This window comes from Berghia stephanieae, chromosome 3 (genome assembly GCF_034508935.2).
Source record: "Berghia stephanieae isolate SIO BIC M18660-M18661 chromosome 3, UCSD_Bste_1.3, whole genome shotgun sequence".
NCBI classification, from domain to species: domain Eukaryota; kingdom Metazoa; phylum Mollusca; class Gastropoda; order Nudibranchia; family Aeolidiidae; genus Berghia; species Berghia stephanieae.
The window spans coordinates 49,947,332-49,963,590 of record NC_088362.1 but is presented as its reverse complement, the minus strand read 5'-3'; the positions used below and the strand labels follow the sequence as shown (position 1 = coordinate 49,963,590).

Below are 16,259 nucleotides of genomic sequence, written 5' to 3'. Positions count from 1 at the left end.
CCTATTTTGGCTGGCATTAAGGACGTATTAATGGGCTATCTCTTAATTGGTCAAAACTTATATGACCTTTTTTTCACTTTTCAAGAACAAATGCATATCCAAGCCATGTCTCTGTTTTGCACATGAGGTCAGTGTTTCGTAGCGTACCCACCCATTTAATCTTTTTTTAAAAAAATGAATAATCTTTAAATACGAAGGGTCTCATGAGATAAAAACAGTGACATCCAAGTGACACATCATTTTCACAATATGGATAGCCCATTTGTCCCCAAGACAGCCAACTTGCCGAATTCTTTTTTTCACTGAGACGTTTTCACGGCAGTATTGATGTCAATGCCCAAATGTCTGATGCGATCTTTCTAGGAAGAGTCTTCATGCCAAACCAAATACATGCTTTAATGGAATTATAGACCATTTCCGACTTCACTCATTCCTTTACCGATATTCTTTCAAATACAAATGGAAATAAACATATATACAAGAATGTTATGAGAACATAGATGTTGCTAATAGTCGCGTAATTGAATCCAGTAGACGCCTTGAAAAGAAAATACGTAATTGAAAATAGAAAGCTTTTACGTACCTTTAATATAATATTATGATATCAACAATAAATGTGTCGTATGTAAGTATAGTAACTATAACTTGTGTAGTAATATAAGGTGCACACTCACAGGCAATTTCACAAAATGTTTGCATGCAATATACACATTTTCATTTTACTCATATAAATAGTGTCAGATTATAGTTGTCGTTATTTACAAATGATAAATAGCACAGAGAGAATTTATCAACACAAAATCTGACTACACGTACAAATACACAAAAACAAACAAACACACACACACACACACACACACACACAAACACTTATCTCTCTCATTCTCTTCACCCCCCCCCCCCTCCAATTCAACACATTCTCTCTCTCTCTCTCTCTCTCTCTCTCTCTCTCTCTCTCTCTCTCTCTATTTCTCTCTTTCTTTCTCTAATATATTTTCTTTTGTATTTAATGTCCACTCAGGCAAATTCATTACTTAATACTTCATTCAGTCATCATTAATTCATTAATTAATTAATTAATTCAATTATACATTTGTTCATCCTTCATTATTTGTTTTGGTAATCATGTCTCATTATGCTTAACAATAGTTAGTTTATTCGAATATAATTTTAAAAAGAAAAGAAAAAGAGCTCTAATTTCGTAGCAATGCCATGATTACTATGACACATAATTGCGTAGGAAAGAACCTCAATGAAATTGTGACGGTACAATGACGTTTCTGTGAAGAGGAACTTTAATTATGTCCCATGTTTATAAAAATGGCATCGAGTTCTCTGCAGAAGATCACATTCACATGACAAATTGTTGTAATCCGTTATGTTTGAAGAGAAAACCAGTCACTTCTGAAACAATTGTGTTCAAATTTAACGATTTCAAAACGGGAGAAAAACGATGGGAATACCAGCTGGTAAGAGTCATTTGAAATCCATCATTATTATTCTAAAACTGAGACATTTCTTTTGAGATTCCACGGAAGACAGGCTTCAAAACTCCACAATGATGATGATGATGATGATGATGATGATAATAATAATAACGACGACGACGATGGTGATGATGATCGTGATGATAATAATAATAAAATAATAATAATAATAATAATAATAATAATAATAATAATAATAATAATAATAATAATAATAATAATAATAATAATAATAATAGTAGTAGTAGTAGTAGTAGAAGTAGTAGTAGTAGTAGTAGTAGTAGTAGTAGTAGTAGTAGTAGTCATAGAAGTAGTAGAGTAGTAGTAATAATTTTAAATAATAATAATAATAATAATAATAATAATAATAATAATAATAATAATAATAATAATAATAATAATAATAATAATAATAATAATATATAATAATAATAAAAAAGTTAAACAGTTAATTTACAGTTACGCTTCACAGATAAAGAATCAACATAGAATCAACATTGCAACATTCTATGGCAAATAAATGATATCATTCCACAGAACACGGCACAATACATATCCTTACTTACTGACGCATCTCGCAAAGATACTTTTCTACAGAAAGGTGAACCGCAAAGGTACACCGAGTAAAAGTAACAGTCTTTCCATATCACCCCATTTGGAGATTTTCTCAAAACGATTCATCACAATCTTTCTTTCTTTTTTATGCAGTGCACAACATGTATTTCATCCTGAATCAAATTCTGGCGTAAATTGTCAAATCTAGGAATCTCAGATTTTACAGAATTCACGCGACTCCATTCAAAATATAGCCCTGGCAATAGAATGTACAGCATTTAAAACTTTCAATCTGATTTCATAACAAGCAACAGTTGTCGATTCACACAATTCCATTTTCAACAATGTGATTCTTTGCTTTTTAGTACTTTCTTTCCTGTTTTAGCGCATTGTGGGAAATTCTCCTTCTGCAACACCGTTTTGATTCATAGCATAGGCGTCGAACATGTTGCCCCCTCGAGTTGATTTTCTTGTCTCGGCAGCCAGACTTGTAGAGAAGGCACGTTCTGCGACATTTTTGGAGAAACTTCTCTGGTACTGACTTGTTCCAAGGTTCCTTGCAGACATTCTAGAATCGCCGAAAATATTGCTTTTACCAGTTGCTGCGAGGGGATTTTCTACATAGGCTCGTGAACTCTTACCATAGGGACCGGCATCAGAGCTGTAAGCGTATATGTCACTTTCGTGGTTAGCATCGCCAATGTAGTGGTAGTCATAATTTTCCTTCTTGTCTTTCTTGTTCTTCTTCTTCTTACTCTTTGATTTCTTTTTTGATTTCTTATCAAATCCAGAAGGAACAGATTTTGATCTGGGAAGGGTTGGGGCACCATATATGGCACCATTGGCTTGAACTGGGACTATGACGTAACCTGGAGGGAACCCACCACGCCCTCTGGGTGGTAAAAGAGTCGTGCCAGCGCCAGGATAGCCGTTCATCATGGAGTGACGCATTTCAAATTCGTCGCGTCTGCTGCTTCTGCGAGGAGGGGAAAGATCGTAGTCAGTTGGGGGAGTTACAGGTCTTGAATTCGAATCAAAAGAGTGATCTCTCCTTACAATTTGGTGGTTGCGATAAATATCCCTTTTGCCTGTTCTCTCCCTAGATGTGGAGCTCGTTGAGGAGTGAGACGACTCACTACTCGAACTGCGACGAGGTTTGCTTTTAGGAAGTGTGGCAGTTGGCGGGAACGCCATAGGCATGGGCATCATCATTGGAACTGGGCGAGCTCTACCCATTCCTGGGTGTGCGACGGGATACAGGGCTGGCCTGACCATCATCGGAGCAGGCCCTGGGGCTCGAACCATCATGGGTTGAATAGGGAGTGGGCCTGGTCTCGGTACAAGCATTGGTCGATGTTGGGGTGGTGGACCAACAAGAAAAGGTGCCATTGGTGGAGGTGGACCGCGGACTGCAATGAGTCGTGGGGCTCGAGGACCTGCAACGGGGACTGAGTGTGCAGATCTTTTATCAAAGTGGTCTCCGTTGATGAAATTGTACGATTTGTCGTGTAGGTGTTCCTCAACTGTCTGAGCTATTTTGGGTGCTGGCGTGGGTGCTGGCTCTGCGGCTGGTTCCGGTGCAGGTGCTGGCGCTGGTGCCGGCATAGACTCGACGACAGGTTGTGCTGGTTGAAGGTGAACCCCTTGAGGTGGTGGAGGAGGGCCGGGTTGGTAAGAGAATTTGTGGAGCGAGAACTTTTTCACCAGGGCGTTCTCTGTGGTGTAGAAATATCCCGTTTTTGGAAGTTCGGTGTATGACCCCGGTTTGCTAAGGGTTTCTGTGTTGCCGGACACGATGTTGATGGGAGTTTTCGGTGCCGAGGAACTCGCTTCTGTATGAAAAGAAGCATCAGCTTTGCTGACGTCATGAGAGTTGAAGCTGTTGCTCATTGGAGCAAGTGCCCCATTCAATTTGCATCTTTTGTCAGCTTCAGAAGTAAACTGAACGAGATCCAAAGCGTCTGTCGGGTTTTTAGTGAGAAAACCAGAACATTCCAGAACATTTCTGCCTTGTGTTCTACGAGTTATAGTCGTAAATATAGCCGGTCTGTTGCTGTTTGGGGCTTCAGTCAAAGACACGAATTTATTGACCAGCTCATTCTTCTCGTTTACCACCTGAACACATCGGACAGCGGCGCACAGATTCAAAGCTGTGTATGGGAAGAACACGACGTGTGAAGGGTCGTCGACGTATTTCAACTGCAGACCAGTAGGCAAAACTGTCAAGAGTGCGGGGATTCCTTGGATGTCCTCGTCATCCACGGGATATCTGGACTTCAAGGGTTGCTGGATCGCTTCCAGGCCACTGGAAGTCTCCAGAGGAACGGCGCTGCCGATGTAAAGAACGTTCTTGGACATGGGTGTGGGTAGTGCTTGAGGTGGAGGCGGGTGGATGAGCGGTCCGTTGGGGCGTTGAACCACCATGATGAAATCTTTTCACTGAGGAAGAGACAAAGGATTGGTTCAAATTAATAAATTGCAAATTTTGATGCTGCACTTCAACATTTTTTCAGTGTGCTTCAGAATATTTCTGTTATTTCCCTTGTCGGTATCATATTTCATGTGATATGTCGCCTATCATGCGTCCTTTTAGCACCAGTCCTCTTACATCTTGTCATTAAGTTAATTACCTCGTGAGAGTGACGCAATTAAAGAAATGTGCACGATAATGATGGGGACTATGATTGCGATGACGATGATGATGAAGTTGATGATGATGATGATGATGATAACGATGGCGATGATAATGAAGATGATGATGATGATGATGATGATGATGATGATGATGATGATGATGATGATGAAATGCTCATTCTCCAGTCGTCATATCCTCTTCCCATCTTGCACCAACCGTCTGTCTCCCAACCCCTCCCCCCTTTTTTCCCCATAAGGGCACGCGCTTCCTCACACTTTATTCTATTTTCGCAGTTTGAATGCATCCATCCATTCATCCATACATACATACGATACATACAATACAATACATACATACATCCATACATACAATACATACATACATACATACATACATACATACATACATACATACATACATACATACATACTTTACGCTTTTACGGCGCTTGAACACATATATTGGTAATTTCAGTGCAAGTAAAAAGGAAGAAAATAGGATAGATAATAGATTTACAGTTCAAAGTTCAAAACCCCCAAGAAACATAGTTTGATTTTATTACACATTGAAACACCACACTGCTTGGTCAAATGCCTAAATGTTTAATATTTATAAAATTATTATAATACAAGTATTGAAAGCAAGATCTTATTCTCATATAGTTCGTCCAATGTTTACGTGTGCGTCTGAAGGTTGTTTGAATAGAGAAGTTTATATGTATTCGAAAGATTAACGAAGCTTCCAAGTAAATATAATGCAGAGCTCATTTCAATACATGTCATATAAAGCTATCAAATAAAGAAGGGAAACTTTTATTCAATTGCTTGAAAGAATTAAAACGATTCTTGAGAAGAAATAAATACTGACGGTTTCTTGCATTACGACTTTGCGACGACGACGACGACGACGATGATGACGATGCTGATGATAATGATAATTGTGATAATACTGATGATGACGATAATGATGACGATAATAATAATAATAATAATAATAATAATAATAATAATAATAATAATAATAATAATAATAATAATAATACCACTACTACTACTACTACTACTACTACTACTACTACTACTACTACTACTACTACTACTACTACTACTATAATAATAATAATAATAATAATAATAATGATAATGATGATGATGATGATGATGATGATGATGATGATGATGATGATGATGATGGTGATGGTGATGATGATGATTATGCGGCTATGTGGTCTTGTGGTATGACACTCGCTTTCGGATCGGAAGGTCCTGGGTTTGAGCCTCGCTCGGCGCGTAGTTGAGTCCTTGGAAAAGTCTCATATTCTTTCACCGTACTCAGGATTATAATGAGTACCTGGCCGTTAACAGCGTTGACTCTGTCCGGAATAAATGGTGTAATATTGCCTACCAGGCGTCATGTTATGTGTTGCTGCTGGTCAGCGCCAATTTGTAAAGCGCTTTGTATACGTTTAATGGATATTGCGCTATATAAAAGCTCAAGTGACTGAAGCAGGCACTTATGTTGATAGTAACAGGAAATGAAGTGAGTAGTACAAACAACAACTACATACTACATACTACACTACTATACTAACATACTACTACTACTAACTACTACTACTACTACAACTAACTACTACTACTACTACTATACTACTACTATACTACTACTACTACTACACTACTACTACATACTACTACTACATACTACTACTATACTACTACTACTACTACTACTATATACTACTACTACTACTTACTACTACTACTACTACTACTACTACTACTACTACTACTACTATACTATACTACTACTACTACTATACTACTACTACTACTACTACTACTACTACTACTACTATACTACTACTAACTACTACTTACTACTAACTACTACTACTACTACTACTACTACTACTTACTACTACTACTACTACTACTATACTACTACTACTACTACTATATACTACTATACTACTACTACTACTATACTACTACTATACTACTACTACTACTACTATACTACTACTACTACTACTACTACTATATATACTACTACTACTATACATACTATACTACTACTACTACTACTACTACTACTACTACTACTACTATACTACTACTACTATACTACTACTACTACTACTATACTACTCTTAACTACTACTACTACTACTACTACTACTTACTATACTACTATACTACTACTATACTACTACTATACTACTACTACTACATACTACTACTACTATACTATACTATACTACTACTACCACTACTTTCTACTACTTACTATACTACTACTACTACTACTACATACTACTACTACTACTACTACTACTACTACTACTACTATACTACTACTACTACTACTACTACTACTATACTACTACTACTATATTACTACTACTACTTACTACTACTACTACTACTACTACTATTACTACTACATACTACTACTACATTACTCTAATAATACTACTACTACTACCTACTACTATATACTACTACTATACTCTACTACTACTCAATACTACGCTACTACTACTACTTTACTACTACTACAACATTACTACTACTACCACACACTACTACTACTACTAATACTACTACTATTACACTAATCATACTACTCATTACTACCTACTAACTATCTATACTATTACTACTACTTATTTACTACTATATATACTATATACTACTATCTACTACTACCACTTACTACTATACTATACTACTATTACTATACTACTACTATACTACTACTACTATACTACTAACTACTACTATACTACTACTACTATCTACTACTACCTAATACTACTACTACTACACTACACTACTACTACTACTATACTACTACTACTACACTACACTACAACTACACACTACTACTACTATAATATACTCACATATGATTGAGAATACAGGAAATAATATGTTACTTTACTACTACATACTACATTTACATATTACTACTTTACATCAAACACTAAACACTTACTATCTTCACGAACGTATTTAATTACTACTAACTACACAATATCTCCAAAAACGATAATAAACTTCTTATTGATACTGATGACTAAATTACATCATATATATCATCACTACACTATTACTACTAATACATACTACTACATCATCTATATACTACTATACTACTACTCTACTACTATATATACACTACTATTACTACTACTACTACTTACTACTACTATACTACTACTACTACTAATACTACTACTACTACTACTACTACTACTACTACTACTACTACTACTATCTACTACTACTACTACTACTACTAGTTCTACTACTACTACTATACTACTACTACTACTACTACACCACCACCACACCACTACTGCTTCAATAATAATAATAATAATAATAATAATTAATAATAATAATAATATAATAATGATAATAATAATAATAATAATAATAATAATAATAATAATAATAATAATGATAATAATAATAATAATAGTCTTATATGTTCCCAGAAATTTATCATGTAAATAAGCATTGTTAACAGATTAATCTTCATGTATTTTGTTTGTGTTCTTTTTTTTTCTTTTTTGTTTTAAAATTCATCTATTTTTTTATTTTTTTTGCGAAGGTGGTGGAGGGGGGAGGGGGGGGGGGGCGTTGTTCAATGAAGAAACTATTTCTTCTTTGGTTGGCGGTTGTGTTGTGAGATCCTTCTCAATCAGTATGTAGCATATACAGGAGTCTTTCTTTTTGTATACAGAACAATGCAATTCCTGGAGCCTCTATCTACATGCAATTTTATTATTAAAGGTATTTCCCTTTTTAGAGGCTCTCCCTATTACAAAGCAAGGGATTCGAGAGATCCATCTGTATAATCTATTCACGCAATTTGACATTAATGGTCTGTTATGTCTTGGCCAAGGCAATAATTCAGGCAAGTAGGACGTAAAGGTGACAAAATAATACATAAAGACACATACGCACAAACACATACACCCACACACCCCCTCCACACACACACTTACAACACACACATACACACACACACACAAACATGGAGATCGTCCCCGATATGACAAAATGTGTTACGCACACACCAAATAAGAATTTATAACATGCATTCTCTAGTCGTAAAGAATAAACTCAGTTACATACAAATCCAAAGGCTTTCAAGTTCAGACTTCGGCTGAAACACAGAGATAATTTTTGAAAACGACGAGCGTTAAAAAAACTGTACTTATTAGAGCCATAAACAAACATGAATATAACAGCTGCAAAAGCGAATAAAATACCAAACACGGAACGCTTCGGGCTAAAAATCCTTCCCAGCCAACAACAAAAAATAATAAGACATAAATACATTACTAAATTCCAAATGTCTATCTGGAATTTAGTAATGCATTTATGTATTTGTTTTTTGTTGTTGGCTTGGCTGAAGAAAGGTTTTGAGCCCGAAACGTTCCGTGTTTGGTATTTTGTTCTTCTTTTTGAAGCTGTTATATTCATGTTTGTTTATTACTTTTTACAGTCCACAGCTTCCAGCAGCCTAGTATCACTTTGACTTATTAGAGCCATGTAAACACATGGTACTGAAAAAATATAAACCCAGCCAATTCACTTGATGACATTCACCAGTTAACCGCCTTATTATGGAAAAAACTCGTATATGAAAATTTGTCCAGAAAACTCGAACTTCTAATATCGATCGATATCATCTTGGAAAAAAACTCTCCAACCTGGGACTTCGCGAAACACTATACTGTTTTTTTCCAGAGTACGGCGGGTAACTGGTTGAAATAATAAAAATGTACCAGTCCACGACAAAACTTGGAACAATGAGCGGTCCCTTTTTGTCTTACCAATGAACGGTCCTCTTTCAGTGTTCGAATTATGCAGGCCCTAAAGGACGAGGCCACAATAAACCATAAAACTATTCGAGGACAACGCTCAGAGATGACGATCACAAAGTTTAATTGGTCTGTTTAATCCAGGCTTTTAAACCGAGGCTGCCGAGGCTGAGACCAGTGTCCTGTCCTTGTACCATAAACCTCCCTATATTGTTACTGATATTGTCTCACTATTCATTCAAGTCTTATATTTTCTTCTTCTTCTTTTTCTACTACTACTACTACTACTACAACTACTACTACTACTACTACTACTACATACTACTTACTACTAACTACTACTACTACTACTACTACTACTACTATACTACATCACTACTACTATACTACACTACTACTACTATACTCTACTATACTACTACTACTACTCCTACTACATACTACTACTACTACTACTACTACTACTACTACTACTTTCTATACTACTACTACTACTAACTAACTACTATACTACTACTACTACTACTACTACATACTACTACTACTACTACTACTACTAACTACTACTACTACTACTACTACTACTATTACTACTACTAACTACTACTACACTACTAACTACTACTACTACTACTACTATCTACACTACTACATACTACTACTACTACTACTACTACTACTACTATACTACTACTACTACTTACTATACTACTACTACTACTACTAACTACTACTTTACTACTACTACTACTACTACATACTACTATACTACTACTACTAACTACTTTCTACTATACTACTACTATAACTACTACTACTACTACTACTACTACTACTACTACTACTACTACTATACTACTACTACTACTACTACTACTACTACTACTACTACTACTACTACTACTACTACTACTACTACTACTACTACTACTACTACTACTACTACTACTACTACTATACTACTACTACTACTACTACTACTACTACTACTACTACTACTACTACTACTACTACTACTACTACTACTACTACTACTACTACTACTACTACTACTACTACTACTACTACTACTACTACTACTACTACTACTATACTACTACTACTACTACTACTACTACTACTACTACTATACTACTACTACTACTACTACTACTACTACTACTACTACTACTACTTACTACTACTACTACTACTATACTACTACTACTACTACTACTACTACTACTACTACTTACTACTATACTACTACTACTACTCTACTACTACTACTACTATACTACTACTACTACTACATACTACTACTACTAACTATACTATACTACTACTACACTACTACTACTACTACTACTACTACTACTACTACAAACTGCGACTACTAGTGCTGCTGGTACTATATATATATATATATATATATATTTTATATATATATATATATATTTAAATATATATATATATATATATATATATATATATATATGTGTGTGTGTGTGTGTGTGTGTGTGTGTCTGTGTGTGTGTAAAGTTGCATTAATGTTACTGTGGCAGAAGTAAGTTTTGTCAAATTGGTCAACTGATACCTTTGTATTTATTGTTTTAAAAAAAACTGTACGATGATGACTGGTGATGTTTTTGTCAGAATACAAACGTGATATTACATTGGTGATCTAATCCGTCTAACGATAATAGATTATAATTCGAATTGTTGCCTTTTAAAAAAAAATTCTATTGTATTGCAATATTTATGGCAAGAATTAATAATAAAATCCTGGTACATTAGACTACAATGTGATTGCAGACTGATGTACATGCCACAGCAGCAATGAAATATATATTACAATGTGGATAACTAGGCATTTTATCATTTTAAAAAAAGTATTAATAGAAAACCTAGAAAACCAAATTAAGTAATATTAGAGATAAGATTTGACAATAAAAATCTATAACTGAATAGAAGACCACCGACGAAGGGTTTATTTTAAAACATAAAATTATAAAGAAAGCAATGGCCTATTCACAAATACGGTTAATAACTATTGTATAACACACCCCACGACTGTTTCTAAAGCCTACTCCACCTAAATCAATAGCCATTATAAAAATGGCTTCACCTAACTTCAGCCAGAAAATACGTTTGTCCATGTGACTTCGACTTCGATAGTTTAAAACACTCGAATAGATGAAAATAAATTGAGCTTTTATATAGCGCAATATCCACTAAACGTGCACAAAGCGTTTCACAAGTGGTCCCTGGCCAACAGCAACATTTAATATGTAGGACGGGACATGACGCCTTTTAGGCGATATTACAATTTTTTTCGGACAGAGACAACGCTGTTAACGGCCAGGTACTCATTTTACACCGGAGTACGGTGAGAGAAAGAGCTTTTTCCAAGCTAGACTTGAACCCAGGACCTTCCGATCCGAAAGCGAGTGTCATATCACTAGACCACATAGCCCCACCAATATCCTGGTAAACCACCTTTACCATAGACTCCAGATCCTCGCATTTTAAACGGGTTGAGTTGAATATCACAACCTTTAAAGAAAATATTCATTCAGCAATGGAATGAGAAATTAGGGAGCAGACACTGACCGGTAATCAGGAGGTATGAGGTTCGTTTCTCAGTCGAGACAGGCTGATTTTATGTGATGTTCTTGTACTATCAGCTCTGGTACTCTGCCTTGTCTGGCACGATTTCATATACCTACACGTGTTCAGATTCAATAATGGATGTCATTTTCTGTCATAGTAATGGTGATAAATACGGGTGTAATAAGTTTGAAATGCAGACGACGGATATCGGTGTGTTCCCATTATAGACAATTCGGAAATGATGTTTGAATTTGAGTGTTATGAAGTGGAATTTAAACATAATTTACGACATGAGACTCACGTAGATATATTCCTGCTCTCTAATCTCCTTTTATATTTTGTTATCGACGGGAGATATATTTGAGTCCGACACATTTATAATGGCTAAATGAGTCATTTAAAATAAAGCTGTATCAATTTTTGATCAATACTTAATCGTCAGATAGCCTATTTACTAGATCAAACTGAAGATGTTACGGAAACGATGGGAGATTTTTATAATTTAGCTGAAGAGGTGGATTGAGAATCCCGATAAGTCAATTAAAAGAACACGTGACACTTTCTAATCCTGGTAGAGTCGAAATTTTGTAAAAGACCAGCGTCCAATCCAAAGGATAAAAAGAAGTTGAATGCTCCAGAAACCGGGATGCACCCGAATGCAATGCCGGTATGGCTGTTAAGAACAACTTTTCATTATGAAAAAGAACTTAGCAATGTTGCACAATGTTAATGGGTGGGTTATGTGCGGCAGTGCTGCTACGATAAACTAGCAATGGCTAGATTATAACCAACGGGGGAGTTATAGCAATCCATTGCCTGACATAAAACAAAGAAGAGCAAGTATATAAAACCATCTTTGTTTGATAGCCGAAATGCGTCAGACCCCTAAATATTGCATAGCAAATGTCAGTGTCCTTCTACGAGTGTGAGGAAACGAGACAAACGTTAACGTTATCGGTAAGCAGGTATACTTGATTGTGTCAAAAGAAATGTATATTACAATTGCCACCATCTTGGAAAATTAAATTGCGTCTCGTGTTTTAAATGTCAAGAGTGTCAAAGAGCAACCCAATGAAATTGTCAAACGACAAAATGGTGGTGATGCAATGACGCACACACACACACACCAACACACTCACACACACACATACACACCAACACACTCACACATACACACCAACACACTCACACATACACACCAACACCCACACTCTCAAATCACGATTTTACGGCGGCAGTCATATTATTTATTTATACAAAATGTTTTTTTTTTCACCTTCAACTTCCGAGATGTCACGTATTTACTTTACAAACCCTTTAAAAACAAGAAATTAAATATGACAAAAGAACAAAAAGACACGAATCAAAACATACTAAGGGGTACTGGGGCCCTTTTTTGTAACACGGTACACATTACACGTGAATTCATTATTAACATTAAATTACGTATCAGATATCGAACGCGCCCGGTTCGCTTCGAGGACAAAGGTCTACGAGTTCGAATCTTTATCTTGGTACCCTAGGCACATTTTAAATATGATTCAATGACTGAAATCGCTTTCATCGCGGAGTGATTTATTTAGGTGTTGAAAAATGAATTAGATGGTTTCACTGGGGAGAATACAGTTTCTTAAAAGCTAACTTCATATTTCTGAGTTATTAAATTTTGAACTCACTCTTGTAATCCCGTTCATCCCGACTTATTATCGGGTTGAGGTGGTGGGTCACGTGTGTATGTTTATAATCTATCAGGAGAAATAAATGTATCGTAACTTGTGGGGGTCCCGATAGCTCAGTAAGTAGAGCACTCGTTTCACACGCAAAGGGACCAACCAAGATCGATCCCAGGTGCAGTCGAGATTTTTTTTTCTGACCCCCTTGTCCACCCAGCAGGAAATGGGTAGCTGAGCCTTGTTAGATTTAGCGGAAAGTACTTTGCGATAGTCTAGCGTCATATCCAAAGGATAGCAAGCAATGCTATTGTCCGTTTCACGATATGGAAACTGGGATAAACTCATACCAGACGACAAATTGGTAGGTCTGGAATTTAGTAATGTATTTATGCCTTTATTGTTTTTTTGTTGTTTGGCTGAAGAAGGGTTTTGAGCCCAAAACGGTCCGTGTTTGGTATTGTGTTATTTTTTTGAAGCTGTTATATTCATTTTTGTTTATTACATTTTAAAATCTCAACAGTGAGCTTGTTAGTTACTGTCTGGTAAACCTTCAATCTACATTATTTAATTTGGATAGAAAAAGTAAATCGAGCTAAGCCGGTCTCTCTCAAAAGGGAATATCGTTTTCGACGATGCAAATACAGATAACGATAGGCAAAACTTTTTGTTTGATTTTCACATGGTAGAGTTTGTATGTGGAGATGAGGTCTTGCCCTCATTGAGGTTTAGGTCTCCTTCTCCTATGCAAACAATCCAACTCATCATTTTGTTTTACGCAGCACGAATTTTATTTCGGTGAAATCAATGAAGTAGGAAGGAAGGAAAGGAGGAGAAGAAAGAAAAAAAATAATTAGACGAGGAACGAAATAGAAAACAAAAGATGAGAGCGAAAAGGAGCAGAACAAGGTTGAGGAAGAGGAGATTAGAGGGACAGAAAAGAGAAATAAGAAAGGTTGGGAAAATGATAAGATAAAAAAGAAAGGAAATGAAAACGTTATTCAATTTTTTAAAACCCAACCTCTTACAAAAAGAAAAAAAAGATACCCATCGCTGCTTGTATAACGAAAGTAGATAGCATATATGGAGATAGATTATAGAGTCAGAGATCCATCGATCGATCGATAGATAGATAGATAGATAGATAAATAGATAGATATACAGACAGCCAGACAGACAGATAGATAGACAGACAGATGGGTTTTTATATTTCTCTCTCTTCTCTCTCTCTCTCTCTCTCTCTCTCTCTCTATATATATATATATATATATATATATATATATATATATATATATATGTGTGTGTGTGTGTGTGTGTGTGTGTGTTTGGTACATGCATAGTGGGTAGGACTCAGGACAATTGAACAATGAACCAAGAGCACCAAGTCAAGAAAAGGTAAGACCTTAGTGTACAGACATAAAGTACACTTAAAGTTAGATAGCTATGGTCCAGTGACATCTATAGTATATGAAGTCCTAGCTATGGTCTCATTTTTGTAATGAACTTTGTAATGTACTTCCAAACGTACACAAAATAATATGGTAGGTCGCCCCAAATCCGTACACGCCCCCAAATCCATACAGAGTTTGTCACTTAAAACCTTTTCGTTTTTTATATAAAGCTCTTATTCACGGCGAATTGTTTTTTTTTTTTATAATCGGAAGGTCTTGAACTTAACATAAATATCGACATTAATCCATACCAGTCATTATGAAATGTAATTTGAAATAATATATTATTGTCATAAATGAAGCTAACCAGTCGTGTAGGAATTTGGTTCCTTTTACAAGTTGAAACCAAGTAGTCTACCACGATTTGTCAAACAATCTTTTAATTTGCATCACTATAATGAATTGAATCTGTAAAAATACGTTCCTCTATCACTCGTGTACAATTGTGATTTCATGATAATCAAACATGTTAAATGTGTCATTTATATAAGTGTTTTGTCAGTAAAATAAATATAAAAAGCTTTTTAAATGTATTTTTCTCTCGTACAGATTTGGAGCATGCATGCTACAAACCCCATGACCCAAAACCGTACCTAGATGCCTCATCTCAAATCCGAACTCTTGATTCAAGTATCCTAAAGATCACATTGATTTCAAAATGTCAGCATTTATATAGAGCATAATATCTATTAACGTTATTCTAAAAACGACAAGGGGTTCAAAAGTAGTAGTAACACAGTTTCAATATGTGTCAATTCAATAACCATTACTATCATGCCAAGTATACCATTCTTACTCTTGTATTTTGGAATTCCTGTGTTCTCAATCTCTGAACGAGCCGGTGAGCGCGCGCTGGGAACAAAGTTCGAATTCCAAAAACACAAGAGTGTAAGAAAACTTTTATTCTACCCTTCAATCGGTTCTGATTTCGTTACCTCTGATTAAAAGATATTTTCAAAAATATGTAAATGATACTTCTTTTTTTAAATCTAATTTTAGTGAAATTAAAAAAATTGATAGTCTGACGCC

At 35.6% G+C, this 16,259-nt stretch overlaps 1 protein-coding gene across 2 annotated transcripts in view; it reads right to left on the bottom strand.

The window, feature by feature from the left end:
* Positions 1 to 2,175: 2,175 nt before the first annotated feature.
* Positions 2,176 to 16,259, bottom strand: part of LOC144967931 (uncharacterized) — a 39,656-nt gene continuing 25,572 nt past the window's right edge. For both annotated transcript variants that reach the window (XM_078905720.1, XM_078905722.1), the window contains exon 2: positions 2,176 to 4,481. In XM_078905720.1, coding sequence (XP_078761846.1) covers positions 2,424 to 4,466 — 2,043 coding nt within the window. In that variant the 5' untranslated portion in view covers positions 4,467 to 4,481 and the 3' untranslated portion in view covers positions 2,176 to 2,423. The remainder of the gene's footprint in view (positions 4,482 to 16,259) is intronic.